Here is a 12,568-nt window from a genome sequence, read left to right as displayed (position 1 = left end):
ATTTGGGATCATTTTTTTATTTATAAATATATAATCTTTCATCAATACATGTCTGGAAATGGCCAAATTATTCACTGAAAAAGCATTTATTCACCAAGGTTCCTGATTTCAGGCCTTGGGTGAACTGGGTTTCATATCTACAATTTGCACTATTTCTGCTTTGTGAACTGCTAACTTGTTTATTCTGTAACTGCGATACATGATTGGGCACAAAAATCATATGACATTTTTCCATCTCACCAGAAGGCAATATTTAGAGTAACAAACTGATTACATCTGAAAAAGCATTATCTCATTTACAGATTTTTCTATGCAAGCGTGGACATTTGTACACTAAATGGTCTTTCCAAACTGTTTTAAAATAAGAATTCCTTTTTACCAATGTTCATATACAGCACTGCCAGTCACAGAAGTATTATCAAAGTAAAAAGCAGTTTGGAGTTTTACTAAACTCTTAGTATTACTGTTTTAAGGGAGCAACCTTGTCCTCTGAACACAAAGAGCAACGTGATCTGTTACGTCTTGCCATGAACTGTAGTTTTCGCTCTCCACCATTAGCACAGAGCAACATTGCACAGAAAAAGACAAGAATTTGGTTCTCTATAATGGCTGAAGAGAACTACAGAACAGTTAAAGACTCTTGCTCAGAAGTGATGCCTTCTCAAAAATCCAAATAAGCTTAAAAATTATTTTGTTGAAGGAAGAGAAGCTCCCGTTAGACAACGCTGATCAGGTTTTGCAAACGTAAGGACAAAGAACAATGCTACTACTGCCACAAAATCAATACTGTTACAGGCTATGGCAATTAACTACAAACCAATTTAAACCTCATTTCCTTTTCACCTTTCTTGTCTCATTGAAATACTTCCAACTCCTCCATCTGGAGCAATTACTACTATTCTTTCTAAATGCAGAAACTAAAGGAAGTCTGAATACATAGGTGGGTTTATATAATCCTCTTACATATCCTCAGCAGATACATCCAAGGTTTCGGTACAAAAACAAAAAAAAGGTTGGACTACCACATCCCACTGAATTCTCCAGTGACAAGTAAATTTATAAAAATTGTGAAGGCGATTTGATGACCTAAAGTGACCTGAATTTTGCATCCTTCTCTATGATTTACTATCAGTATAGCCATCTCAAAGATCTTCTACTTCTAATTTCTTCTGACCAACAGAAATCTTTGTTTCCCCAGGCAGACTAGTGGCATCTGTTTATATCACCTTTCAGAAGGACTCAGAAACCAGACTGTTAATGCTAAGGTTTCGCATTGTTACCAATGGTGACTCAGAAATAAAGTTACCTACTCTGATCTGAGTTAAAATTTCTGAAGGAAAGCTGACTGATCTTGCACCTACAGCTGTAAATCACTTTCATAGTAAAATGTGGCTGCTAACACAGTAAATAAACAGTAGCACTCATTGAAAGCATAACTTAACCTTCCTTTAGGAGAATGCTTTTCCAATGTTAAGGAAAGATATTGACTCTCCACTTCAGAACTCATTTAATGGGCAACCCAAAAGCATCTCAGAGCAGGCAAGGAGTTAAAATTTCACTTGTGTAATTATACTGAGGAAATATATAAGTCTGCCATCTGGAAGTGTATTACACATTACAAAGTCACTGTGTGCATGCCTCAGCAGATGCAGCTTTTGTTCAGAGTTTTGAGGGCTGTTAATTTAATTAGTTTTGTATTTTCATACTCCCACCTTCCCTCCAACAGTAATTCTGCAAAGGAAGCATCAATACAGTTTTAAAGAATTGAAAGCTAAAAGCCAAATTCAGATTTTAAGGAAATGCCAACAAGTATACTTCCTATGGACATCAAATAGAGCTTGATCTGTTCATTAGCAGGCCTAAACATTACTGCCAATGGCTTTTTAGACTGGAACAGAAAATTGTGCTCAATGTATTCTTCCTTGCATTAGCTTTCTTATTTTAAGAAGGCTAGGAAGTGATTCTATCATTTTGTTTTCTTTGTTTATGAAAACCACTCAATAAAAATGATCTGAAGAATATAAAAACTCTCTCATTTTTTCCCAATGTCTTTTATGTAATGGGGTGCCAGACAGATGTTTCAGTTTAATTTTTCAGTTTTGTAGGGCTTTTTTTGCCAGAGTAGTAAGCTGTGTGGTAAATCTTGCACAGTAAAAGTAAGCTATGTATTTCTGAGTAAAGAAGTGTTCGACAGTTCTAAAAACTAGGACCACTACTGGCCTAAAGATAAGGACTACCGCTTTACAGTATCTTCAAGCATTTTACATTTCTTATAATGACTTATAAATTAAACATCGTGATATTTCTACTAAATAATTCATAATATACAATATAAAAATGATCTGTGTTGGAGGTGTGCGCATGTACAGCTACACCTATTTGCTTATCTCTAACATTTAACCCTGTAGGTTGTAACATATGAGCGAATCTCTGCGAGCACAGGGTCCTAGTAACTGCACAGATCTCCATGCACTAATGCAGAACTATAAAATCAAGTTGTTAATCAGATTGTAAACCTATGCCAAAACATCATCAGGCAAAACTTCACAACATTCAGAATTCCTTCAAATGAAAATCCAAAGAGACAAACCAGAAATCACTGTTGTTTGCACAGCCCAAGAAAGCTCAGGTGTTGGGGATCCAAGAACATTTGGGATACCATGAGGAACACACGCACAGCTAAGAGCAGGAACACAGGAAGAGAGATAGTTTCTAGAAAGCTATGCACTTTCAAAATTAACAGCAAAACTTTCAAATATCCAACATTTTATGAACAAACTGCAGGTAAAAATCAAACAAGGCTGATATGGGGGAAAGTTCAAAGATAACCAACAGTGATCTTAAAGCATAGAAGTTTTAAAAATGTGTGTTAACACACTCATTAGGAAGATATATACGTGCATGGTGTAGTTTGAAGTTTAACTAACTAGGATAACTTACACTGGAACAGTTAATCAGGTTACTACGCAGATACCTCACTGCCCTACTGCATGGATACCTGAGCTTCCTAACGAACAGGTTCTGAAAACAGAGGAGTTTACAGCCCAGTATTGATTTATTGATTACAGGTCGCCTGAAAATATAACAATATAAACTGCAGCTGTCCAGGCACAGGAACACATAGTTGTGAGCAATAACTGCAGCAGACATCCCAAAATAATCATCCCTGTTAGTTTCCAGTTATTATAACATTATACAAGCCAATAAATAAAGAAAACAGGAATAATAGCTTTAGTAAGACAGAGATTCTCATAATCAATGCTATAAAACGGGAAACTATACTAGAGCATGGTTCAAATGCAAAGTGTACCTTGGGCTGCTCCTCCCAGCAAATATTTGTTAGTCATACTGGATTTCAGAATTTTGAGAAAATTAGGAACTTTGTGGGTTTCTTGGTTTGGTTTGTGTTTTGCTGGGTTTTTTTTTAATAACAAACAAATGACAACTATCAAAACTAAATTTTCCTGCTTAGTGACAGATGTTTTGATAACGCTATGAAGAGACACCGTAACATTGTACCCATAAGGATACTAGTTGGTAGATGAATAAGTAGCACCCTGCCTAAAAGATTTCTGAATTTAGGTGATTATCTAAGGGAATCTGTAGGAAGATAGTAAAAACACTACAAACCTTCTAATCAGATAAGAGATCAAAGAGACAAAGTCTGATAGGATTAGTCAAATATCACACTGAGACTAGGAACCTAAATACCTAGAAAGAAAAATATTATACCTAATGGCAGAAATACTGAAGAATACAGGCAGTTTATAATGACAAAATATTTATTCTAAAACCACCTATTTCCTGAAAAATGCAACATACAAAATTTAAAATCTAGAGCCATGTTTTAATTTAAGTGTTTTAATATAAGCATTATGTATTTGTTTATAGGTAATTTACACACATTTGGTCCTGTGTATATAGTACATATGTAGGTAGCCCTACATATATATACCTATGTAAGTATTTAAAATAAGTACATACGATGGATTTGCCTATTTCTGTACTGACATAAAATTACTTTCTAAAGTCTCAGAAAGGATAGTGAAATGCTGCTCTACTCTGTGTTACTCTTGGGAAACAGAAGGCAAAGAGGCAGTGGGCAGCAGCCCAGCAGGGTACAGCAGGGGCTGCCGATGCTGCTGCCCAGGGAGCGAGCGGCTCCGTGGGGCTCAGGACATGGGGAGACACCCTGACACTGCCTGAGACTTGAGACTCATCAGACTTAGTAGAAAAACAGGAAAAAGTTGCATCAAAAACTTACTAAGTTGCCAAAAAAGAAAAAGGTGTGCAATGTATTTTGTTCTGAGAAGTGAATAGATGATCACAAAGTAACTTTGTATCTACAGGAACAGAAGGAGGAGCCACATTTGGCTACTGAACAACACAGAAAACTCAAATTTGAATTTCCCACACAATTAAGGTTTCAACCTCAAAGATCTATTGCATATTCCAGATGCAATAATGAACATGCACTTACTGAACAGCTTTTGTCAGAATTCCTTTTCCATTGCTTCTTGACTTGTTTCTTTGCTGCAGTTGAATGAAGAGTTGCGTGTCTCTGTTTTCGGGGATTTAAAGCCAGAATGTTCTGTAGAAAGAGAACAGAAAATCTTAAAATACATAGATTAAATTAAAAAAAAAAAAAAGTTCAAAGCCTCTTAAATCACACCTCACACAACTTATTTACAGTGCTATGCAAAAGCAAACCACAATTATTCAATATTATACACTAACTTTATACAAATTTATTTCTGACATCTTATGCTTTCAAACTAACTATGTATTTTAACATACCTGTTTATAGAACCACAGAATTATTTTTTTCAAATAACATGATTTCAAACTTAGTTTGAAAGCAATTTCTTTACTGTCTACACCACTTAAATTTTGAGTACTTACAGACATTTCTAGGACTGCTAGAAAACAGAATTATATTTAGCGGTCATGATAAAGGTTTCCATCCTTGGATGTCTGTTGTGTATGGCATATAGAAACACATAATTCTGCTTCATTATATCACTCCAAGTAACACTCATAAAGCAAAACAAGCAAAAACATTTTAAAGGATCTGGGTTATTTATGGATGTTTCGTCATTTCAGTATAAATTCCAATTTGCCCTTCACGGGAACCTGCTTCTACATCTAATGAGCTGACGAGTCAACTTCATTTCTCTTACAATGACGAGGACACAAATAAATGCTGAGAATATAGCTGTACTTTTAAGTGATAGTCTGACGACACTAGCAGAATGACTTTTTTAATGTCTTTCATTATACTAGTGTAAGTTAAAAAATTAAATCAGCTTTTTAAAACCCAAGCTCTTTTTCAATATCAGGCAAGTGACAGGTTTCAATAGCAAAACTGACCTCATTTAATTCAAGAAGTGAGTGTGAACAGCGTGCAAGTAACAGATCCAGACTCAGGTCTGTGATGGAGAACCAAAACAGGCATATTGTTGGTTGTAACTCCTGGAGCTGGTTTTGTAAATCTTCCTTTAAAAAAACTTGACTTTAACACTATGCTTCTCCACTGTGGTGAATAGGGTGCGATTATTCTGTTACTATATGTCAAAGATGTGCGAGACTGACTTACAGAAATGGAGACCGAACATGACGAGTTTGATGGGGTTATGCATACTATATCAGCAGGATGTTTCCTTATTCTAGAAGTCTGCTTGAGTGGGTGATAATGATGAAAAAGTAATCTGTTGTATTCAGATATTATTGTGTTGGAGTTTATGGGGCCTTTTTTTTCTTTTTTTTTAATGCAAAGGGATCACTTTCTAATCAATTATTTAATGTTTACTCCAGACTGATCAATAATCGATTTTCTCACAAACCAGAAATCTCACCTACTTGAAAATTCTACCTGCAATTAACAACATCACCCAATACAGTAATTCCCAGCTTCCCCATAGTACAAATAGACAAAAAAGTGGATTACAACATTGAAACAGGTATAGACTATTTAGCAGTCTACATGTTGTTGAATTTCAGGAAGAGTTAAAGGGTGTAATCAGATGTACCTCTGCAGTTCCTGTGGTAAAGATGCTGCTCCATTTCTGGGTGCTCCCCAGCTGAGTACCTCAGGCAAGATGTGGCAACCAAATGCATTCAGTTGTGGTTTATGCTAATTTATTTCATTCTTAATTAAAACAGAGCAGGGACATTCACATAAGGGATGTCACTTACAGCATCTCAGTTGCTACTTTAATTTCTCAAGATGATCAAACTCAACTGTCAGAGCACATCTGACTCATTGGTGATGGGCTGTTGAGTGCCCAAATCACCCAAACCAAGCAGTAGCTCCTGAATCACACATACACTTCTGCAAAATTTTGCCTACTCTCTTTTGTAATTGCTTAATGCTGTACTCTTGGCCATGAATATTATAATTATTTTAGCAAACTGAAATGAATTGCAAATTTCTAGTAATAAACTGTAACAGATGTACTCCACTGGGTACAGCACCAGTTGGTTTAAAACATGGAACAAATGGTGGGGCAAGCCAAGGACGGAAGAATCCCCATATGTTTGCTCCTGTTGGAATTCTGCAGCAGGAGCATGGCTCCAAGCGCAACAGTTGCAGAAATCCAAAAGGACTACATAGCGCAGCATGTCCCAGAATTAAATCTGAAATGAAACTGGCACAGAACATACTAAATCACACATACAATATAAAATTGCTTATATTCCCACTACCTAAATAATATACTATCTTCCTAAATCTTGGATTGCTGACCAAGGTGGCTGTTCTAGCTAGAGGTCCCTGGTGTTTGAGAACCACTCAGAAGTTAACTGCCTGAATGTGGGGTCTGCTAAACTGTCAGAAAGGAAAATTAGTGAGGGTGTTTTCTTCCTATTCATTTCAGTTCCCTGGTTGGTTTTCTGCAGCTTATGGCTAGGTCAGACATTTAGTAAATTTAACAAATAAATTCAGGCAGGTCAGCCAGTAAATGGAAAATTACTGAGAAGAAAGTTCTAGAGGGAGTGTTCCAACTAACACTTATGGTATGCACCCAGCTAAACAAAAATAAACCACCATGGACATGCAAGGAAGGAATCCTGAGACCTCCACTCTCAAACACACTGGCCATCTGACCAAGGTGGGGAGCTCATTGGTGAGGAGAATTATTTGGGCATCTGTGATCTTGCTTGTCCCAATCCTATGCTTATTCTGCTGCATAAACTCTCGTTCTTGCCAGATGAGCATTTGATCTCTCCAGATGTTGAAAGGGCAGGATTCAAGTTCCCCAATGGAGGATGTGGGTACATAATACATCACTTTTCAGAGTACTACGAACTTTGGATTTCACATTAAGATGCTATTTGTACAGTAATGGAGAACCTAGGAATTATATATTTAGTGTTTCACATAAATGGTCACATTTATTTCATTAAAAATGAAATAGGTATAAATCCATTATCATTAATGGCTGCAAATCAGAATATAACACTGCTGTATTTTTGTAGAAATCTCTTTAGGTACCATGTTGATGGAGAAAGAAATAGGGCTATGAGTAAGCACATAGAAGTAAATTCAGCCTGTGCCAAGCACACACTTGTGGCACAGCCACACAACATACATAGTGTAATAGAGTTAAACTTGCAGTTTTGCACAACACTGATGATTATGGGCACCATGAAAGTATTATACTTTCTTTCATTATTTCCATAGATTAATTTGAAGCCTTCATTTTGGGAAGAAAGCCAAGTGGTCTGTCACTACAGAACACAACTCAATATATATTGCAGATGACCCTCAAATACAACTACCTTAAGGAATTCCTTTATTAACAAATATTTCTTCTATGCCTTTTAAAAGGCAAATATTATTATAAACTTAAGAATATTAAAGGATGGTTTAATTCCCTAACACACCCTCCTCTAGAAGGGAATGTATTCATTATGACTAACATATACTGATTTAGGTTGAAAGTATCCTAAAATGTTAAAAATTATATGTAATGTACATTGAGAATGACTAGGATGCATAAGTGACAGCTACTGTTTTTAAATGTTGAGAATTTAGTCATAAATGGTTATGTCGATCTGTGCCAACACAGTAGCATACCACCTGAGAATAAACTCAACATAAGCTATTCATTAGATGTTTATTGCTCAGCTTCTACTTTAAAGGCTATGATTAAGAAGACTACACAAAAAGTACTAGCTCTAATCTTCACTATCATCTATTAATGAAAAGGCTGTAAAAGTTTTAAAACACCATGTTATATTGCAGTGAGTAACTTATCAAGAATCTGAATTACTATTACGCCAAAAATAAGTGATTTGAAGGCAGTCATTCAGGATAGGACACATTCTGCAGTTGCGAGTCCTGTTTCTGATACAGCATTTCTGGGTAAATCAAGATAGGTTTGGCACATGCTCTGTGATGATCCAACATAAATTTCTGGTATAGAAATTTAATTTCATTAAAAGTGTCACACACATTTTATTACCATCTCATAAAGCCACCCTTTTAGTTGAAATCATAAGAAGCTATTGCAATTAAATCTTATTTTTAATTAAATGCATATTCAGCAAAAGAAAATATAAAGTTATGGAAGCACTTATGCTTATTAGGAACACTCCAACACCAGCTGGGGGTGGCAGGAGGCAGAGAAAGGATGGTGTTAAAAAAAGTACCATTTACACCATAGGTGGGACAACAGTAACTTCAAGATTGTCATCAAAAAGTCCTGCTAGTCTAGCATTGTCTTTGCAAAATATATGACATTACTCCATATTTCGGAAGCTTTTCATTAAAGCACTAAACTTTGAAGTCTTCAGCTTTCCCGCTCCCCTCTCTTCCCCGCTAGGTAACAACCTTCGCAAGGTGTCTTGGTTATGTGGACCTTATGCCTCATTCAAAACAAGAAATCTGGTCAAAATTCAATAGTTAAGATTACTCTTAATAAACAAAGTAGTAATTTGCTCTTTTGATGGATTCTGGTCACTTTCTCTACATTGTTCGGGAAGTTTCTCAGGAACAGCCCGAAAACACCTGCAGAAGTTCACCACATATCAATACACATACAGCCACCATGAAGCTGCTGAAAATGCAACTGCTTGCATGCAGACTATGATTGTGGGTATAAAATGTGATGTCGTGTTATTTGCTTTGTTGTAAAATACAGCACGTTTACCTAACCTAGCCCCTGCAATACACAGGTTATATCCTCTTTTACTCCAGTTGCTTCACACAGCATCCTCAGCTAAACTCTTTTTTATATATCAATTAAAATTCAGGAATAGGCTAAGCATGCTAGGGAATGCATGTGGAGAGCAATTTAACCCACCCCATTCCATTAATCTACCCAATTTCCTCAAAAAGAGTTGTAATCTCCCTCACAGCAAGTAACATTAAATGTATTGCAAGATACATATGTTCACCAAGTGAACATAATGAGAACATATTTATTTTTGCTAAGAGTAATGAGCATACTAAACAATTAATTTCAATACTAGTGTTAATTCACTGACGGAAACAAGTACCTGGAGTTTTTCCCCTGATATTTTCTAGTATGTCTGAACACGAAACTAATTTTATTAGCATTAGTCAGTCAAAGACCAAAGAACTCAAGCTAGAAGTATTTGTTTTCATGAGATTAGATGACCCAGAATAATGAATACTGTTTAAAAATGTCAGTTAAAGAAAGATGACTAAGGCAGAGTAGATGTGAGAAGTAAAACATGATTTAGGCAATTCAAACTGACGGCTGCATGAAGCACAAACAGATGCAGCACTTCAAACGCCATGTTAAGTCCCTAACTACAGAGTGTTTCAAAAAGATGGATCCAATTTGAAATCACTGTATCTTTGATGTTGCTTTTTCCATGCAAGCCACGGAACCTGACACACCAATATGATGTTCACAGAGTTTGCTTTATTGTCGGACCGGGCTGGCTTTATAGCAAAGCTGCCCTATCCACGCGCCTTACAACAATGTGATTGGTTGTAACTCATGTTATACAATAACATGATAGGCTGCATGTACTGCCCACGCACTCTGCACGCATGCGTCCGGGGACTGCTCACTCATCATTACCTTCTAATGGTGTTCCTTTAGTTTCTTTTGTCTCTGGCTTCACCTCTCAGCCAGGCTGGCGACAACCCCATCCCCCTAGGGCGGGGGGGGCTCTGTCACTACTCTTTGACATTGAGTCCATCTTCTTGAAACACCCTGTATTACAAGTGGAAATTTCATTATCAAATAGACAAGAGCAAGTTCTAGTCCTAGGAGAATTTGTAACACTAAATGACAAAGAAGATTTTGAAAAATAGGTATCCATGGCGTCATGGTTTCCAGAAGCTGATCTATGTTATTTTTCATTATTGAAAGAATATGAGAAAATGTTGTTAATTTCTCCCTCATAATAATGCATGAGAGAATATCTCATAAATTGATAATTGTGTCAAATGTGTATTTCCTTACTGAAGATCTGAACTAATGAAAATCACTACCAACAACTCATATAACCTGGCTGATAATACATCTTAGGAATTCATCCAAAAATTTCAAAAAGGAATAAAGACTGTGCTTTTACAGTAGTTCAGGACTGGTTTAATTGTGAGGCAATGAAGACCAGAGAAAGCTACATGAAATGATCACAGATGCCAGGGGAATAGTGTGATCAGCCTTTGGAGAACCCAGTTCTAGAACCAGAAACGATCCCAGACAGCACGGGAATCAGAAACGAAGTCCGCAAATAATTAATTTTGTATATAACCAGATAAGTTTTCTGTTACTGAGACAAACAGCTGCATGTGTGAGCAAAGTCAAAAGCTGACTGCAAACGCATTTAAATTACAGTATAACATAGTGTGACAAGTCACAACCCTCCCATCTCTCTCAAAGATAAACTCTCCAGGTGACCCTCTGTGCCCATGTCCAAGAACCAGCAATTTACATTATTACGATATCTGCAAACCAGAGTCTTCAAGGTTTAGAGAGCTGGAAGATGGGACTCTGCTTCTGTGGCGAGACAGTCAGCCTGTGATGAGGAAACATGCCAGAAGAACACCAGTATGGTAACCTCTTGTGGGATGGGGCCGAGAAGTCGACAGGCTCTAGGGACTGGGGCCTGATCCTGAATCCTGGTGCATACGGGGTAAGGGAATGCAAAAACACCTGGAAAAAGACTCAACTTTTAATCACAAGATTTACTTCTTCTCTGAGCCACACAAACTCAGAGTCTCGAAAACAAGCAAAAACTCAAAGATCAACAGATGATCTTGTGGTAGGCATATTCGAGCTGTGCGCTAACAGTCACCACCTTTAGCATAGCACTGAAGTACTTACATCTTCATCTCTACATTTCCATGTGGCTTTAGATTTCCCCATAAGACAGACTGCTTCTACATCAGAACACACACATTTCCGGCTTCTTGCACTTCTTACACAGTCCCTAATATTTAGTTCTTTATCCTGTAATAATATCATAGCAGACCAGTATCCTAGAGGTGTAGTCTTAGATCCATTAGTAGATACCTAGAAAGTGTGGTTTCCAAAACAGATTTACCACTACAGATTTTCACGATCCTCAGATTTTGCTGCAGTATGTAAATACTGTCTCTGAACAAAATGAGCAATTTTCTAAATCACTCCCACCAAAGTCAGGAATGTCTTAGTTACAAATATGTCTATATTAGCTGAAACGTGGTATATCTCATGCACTTTCTGTTATATAAGCAAAGTTAATGCATTACAGATTAACAAAGTAGCAAAATTACACAACCCTAAGCATGGTTTACCCTATTTTGTTGATACATTAACTTTTAGATTAAGAGCTTGATTTCTCTACCTGAGCAATGCATTTATGCTAGGTATTACTGTAAATTCTGGAAGGTTTTTTAAAATAGAAAACAAAATTGTTACTTGCTTCCCATAGATATCAACCACTTCTCTACTGGAAGAGCTCTGGGTGCTAAATTACTCTGCATGCTACCTCCTTGACACAGCTAATCTCTGCAGAATCGCCTTCACCCTCACAGAGAAAAGGAAAGTGAATACTCGCCCTCTGTTTGTAAGTATCCAAGTAGTATCCCAGCATTCAGTGAATCATTCACATATTTAACACAAGCACGTATACATTAAAAGCCACACAGCTTAAATCAGGCTCAATGAAGTTCTCAGATCCAAGGCTTCTCCAGGAGCACCTTACTCTGTGATAAGATCACATTTTCACAACATAAACAATACACTACATCAAAAGCTATTAGGGTTAACATACCAAATTCAGAGAATGCCTAGGTAAGCACAGGTTTGTAGATTTGCTCAAAGTTGAATTCACTATCATATATTCATTTTGTTGACTAGAACACTACTGAATTTACAGCCTTTAAAAACAGAGGGGCTTACAATTTGGCACAGCTATCCTTCCACACCTACATTTAGCATTTTAATACATTTTCTTTCTAACTAGACAGACTTTAATCACCCAACCAATTGGCTAAGTGTAAAAAACAGAGCAAATCATGTCACAGCCTTGAATCTTAGCTTCATGACTGCTGTTACTTTAAAAGTGAGCACATGAATGGTCTCCACAGTCTGTGAAACCC

At 36.8% G+C, this 12,568-nt stretch overlaps 1 protein-coding gene across 7 annotated transcripts in view; it reads right to left on the bottom strand.

The window, feature by feature from the left end:
* The window catches only part of DPYD (dihydropyrimidine dehydrogenase), a 340,194-nt gene that overhangs the window by 316,440 nt on the left and 11,186 nt on the right, over positions 1–12,568 (bottom strand). For 2 of the 7 annotated variants that reach the window (XM_071810393.1, XM_071810394.1), the window contains exons 1-2: positions 11,310–11,533; positions 4,481–4,591 (exon numbers count right to left, since the gene is read on the bottom strand). In XM_071810393.1, the coding sequence (XP_071666494.1) occupies positions 4,481–4,591; positions 11,310–11,450 (252 nt within the window). In that variant the 5' untranslated portion in view covers positions 11,451–11,533. Of the gene's footprint in view, positions 1–4,480; positions 4,592–11,309; positions 11,548–12,568 lie in introns of those variants that run through there. The other 5 variants (XM_071810390.1, XM_071810391.1, XM_071810396.1 and 2 more) reach the window with 4 other exon arrangements.

The sequence above is a fragment of the Patagioenas fasciata genome, chromosome 6 (assembly GCF_037038585.1).
Source record: "Patagioenas fasciata isolate bPatFas1 chromosome 6, bPatFas1.hap1, whole genome shotgun sequence".
Classification (NCBI taxonomy): domain Eukaryota; kingdom Metazoa; phylum Chordata; class Aves; order Columbiformes; family Columbidae; genus Patagioenas; species Patagioenas fasciata.
The sequence above is the reverse complement of the archived record's forward strand: the minus strand, read 5'-3'. Positions and strand labels throughout refer to the sequence as shown.